The sequence below is a fragment of the Vicia villosa genome, unplaced genomic scaffold (assembly GCF_029867415.1).
Source record: "Vicia villosa cultivar HV-30 ecotype Madison, WI unplaced genomic scaffold, Vvil1.0 ctg.000326F_1_1, whole genome shotgun sequence".
NCBI classification, from domain to species: domain Eukaryota; kingdom Viridiplantae; phylum Streptophyta; class Magnoliopsida; order Fabales; family Fabaceae; genus Vicia; species Vicia villosa.
Window position 1 is genome coordinate 302,457 of NW_026705146.1, and position 3,136 is coordinate 305,592.

Sequence of the window (3,136 nt, forward strand, 5' to 3'; positions counted from 1 at the left end):
TAACGCTCAATGAATAAGGATAGAAGACACACTTCAAAGACACAGCTTGATCTTGCTTAAAAGCTTCAATCAAGTACAATGGTACTCTTGCTTAAAAGCTTCAAGTACTCCTTACAACTCAAACAAAAACACCTAGACCAAGACAATCATCATGATGATTGTTTGGCTTACAAGAAAGCTAGAACGCAAAAACTTAAACACAAAGAACTCTTAAAGCTTCTCAATTACCAAAACCCTAATCCGGTCTGCAGCTTCTCCATAATATATATAGCCTTCAGAAAACGCAGCAGCTGGGCCTTGGATCCGAATTAGTTTTAAACCTAATAAAACTAATTTCCACAAATTAAGGAACCTAAAATAGGAGCAATTAAAGACGTCCTTGAACAGATCAAAATCCAATATTTCCAAGTAAAGCGCATAGGATCTTAACAGATCACATAACCATAATTAGTAACAGAATAAGACGTAACAGCTACGAATGTCATGACATCGGCCTTGACATCAGGTAAAGGCATGCATAAGTAAAACTTCACAACAGTAGAATGCATGTCATGACACCAGTTTTGACATGATAAAATCACAATGAGTTTTACCAAAAATTACAACCAATCAACAACATCTACAAACTCCCCCTTTGGCAAATTTTTGGCTAAAACACGAATAGATGTAACCATATAATATCAGAGCATACACAGCAGCTAGCAACACCAAGAAAACAGAAAAATAAATTCTGTAGTAAAACAACAGCCAGCTTGTTTAATCACCAGAAAACCAGAAAACATCTATTTAATCATCTGTTATAGAATACCACTTATCATTGTCAAGGAGAACCAGAAGACATTCAAAATATCAGAAAACAACAGAAAAACCAAAATATCCAACAACCAAAATATATCCACCAACCAAAATAACCAACAAAAATAACCAACAACCAATATCATCACTCCCCCTTTTTAGCCACAAAAGGAGCCAAACACAAACAAAAGATCAGCAGGAAAGAAACACCAGAAGTAGAGCTAATTGTCAGAACCATCAGTCTCTTCATCACTAGAGCCACTAATCTCTTCATCACCAGAGCCACTATTCTCTTCATCAGCATCACTACTCCCAGTATCTTCAGTATCTTCACCATCCTCAGCCTCTTCCTCATCACCACTATCAGCATTTTTGTCTTCATCCATATTATCACCACCAGCATGATCATCCTCTGCAGACTGCTCAAGACTTTGAATGAGCTTTTCAAGCTTCATTTTCCTGGTGTCCAACTCTTTACAAGTCTCTTTCAGCTCAACAATTAGGAAGGTTTTGTTCACAGTCTTGCTGGTTTGTGATGTCCCAGCAGATGTTATGTCATCTGACCTTTGGAGCAGCTTATAGTGAAATGACAAAGCACCTTCTCTCTTACATACAGAGTCTTTAGCTTTCAGAATTCCAGGGTATTGCTTGAGGATTATCCCACATATCAGGGATGGAAAAGCAATAGGTAACTTGGTAGCAGAGGTACCAACATGCCTCATAGTTTGATCAAATATATAAGTCCCATAGTCAAATTTTGTCTTGGTTCCCACAGCATATATGAATCTACCTAGGCCAACAACAATGGTAGAAGTGTGATTGGTAGGCACCCAGTTTGCAGCACCCATTTTTTAACCTTACCACCAGTGATAACTTTGCATACTTCATTGTCAGTCACTTCAAGCTCAGGTTGAGCCTCAGCATCTCTACCTAGATAGAGGTTGATAACAGTAGGGGAAAAATCTATACATTTTCTTCTAACATACACCTTATGAAAATCCTCAGTTCTTCCATCAGCACAATCTTGAGACAAATTCACTATAAATTCCTTCACGAGCATTTCATAGCATTTAGAAAAATGAGTAACAGTTTTAAGCAAACCTGCAGATTTGATGAGCTTCATGACCTCTTGACATTCCAGAGCATCATTTGCAAGTTCTCTTTCCAGAGCCATCCTTCTTTGATAAACAAACTTCCATTGGATAACATTTGAAGCATAGTGCAGATAAATGTTGTCCAAGGGAACATCACGGACCTTTGTGGAGGATTTTGTGACAACAATCTTCTTCTTTGAAGGGATGTCAGGGAAATCACTTAGGACATTGTCTTCGGAGTCAGAAACACTTCTTTCTTTTCTCTTCTTCACAGCAACCTTGCTCCCAGTTCTTGAAGGCTCAGCAGAGACCTTCTTGATCTTTTCTTTGGTGGCATTCTTTAGAGGAGCAACCTTTGTCTTGGGAGGATGTTGATCATCAACCTGCTTTCCCCTTCGAGCCTTGACTCTGTTGGAGATGCTGGAGATGAGGTCATCATCAGCAATGTCAATAGGATCATCAAGATTATCCAGATCCACCACATCATTTGTATTGTCAGTAGGGCGAGTAGGCTTCTCTTTAGGAGAAGTAGCAGCAGTGACCTCTTCAGCTTTCTCTGTTTCAAGAATCTCCGCATCTTTATCTCCAGATGCTTCAACATTTTTAGCATCAGAGCCTTCAACAGTGTTGGTTTCAGATGTCTCAACATCAACATGATCCTTGCTAGCATCAACCTGATTATCTTTGCTCTTCTCAGGAGCAGGAGCTTGGGCTAAAGGGACAGATATTCCTTCTACCTTGTGACCTTCATTCAAGATTCTTGTGACAATGCCAGCGATTGCATTGTGGACATAAGCAGACCCTTCTTTATCCCTAGCAGAGAACATTTCTGGAATAGACCCACCAGTTGATTTTCTTGCATGCATCTTTCTTGGTATACTACCAACAGGATCAATGACTGGGACCGAGTTCAATGGCACAACATCCAGTACAACATCCTGATCACCTACCATATTTGGCGCCCTAGAGTTGGATGCAGTTTCAGAGCGAGGAGTAGTGTTCTTTGAGGGAGAAGTCTGAGACATGTTGAGAGTGAATGGAATGATGGAGAGAGGTTTGTGAATGCAGCGAATCAGAGAGGTTGCGTGAATGCCGAAAATAGGTTTTGTGGGAATGGGAATCGTTTGGAGAAAGTGTAAAAGAGGGGGAAAATACACTTTAATATGTAATGATAACAAATATTTGGAGAGAAGGATACTGTTGGCCCCACACCCAGTTAATTGCTATAATCCCTCATAAAGACAAAT

General features: G+C 39.7%; 1 protein-coding gene across 1 annotated transcript; it reads right to left on the reverse strand.

Annotated features, from left to right (window-relative positions):
• Positions 1 to 1,585: 1,585 nt before the first annotated feature.
• On the reverse strand, positions 1,586 to 2,914 carry LOC131626852 (uncharacterized). Its single transcript, XM_058897693.1, has one exon. It carries the CDS (start codon positions 2,912 to 2,914, stop codon positions 1,586 to 1,588), a length of 1,329 nt encoding a protein of 442 aa, XP_058753676.1.
• Positions 2,915 to 3,136: the final 222 nt, after the last annotated feature.

Excerpts from the sequence above, each read along its gene's own strand:
- LOC131626852 (XM_058897693.1), bottom strand. The coding sequence starts at position 2,914 with ATGTCTCAGACTTCTCCCTCAAAGAACACTACTCCTCGCTCTGAAACT.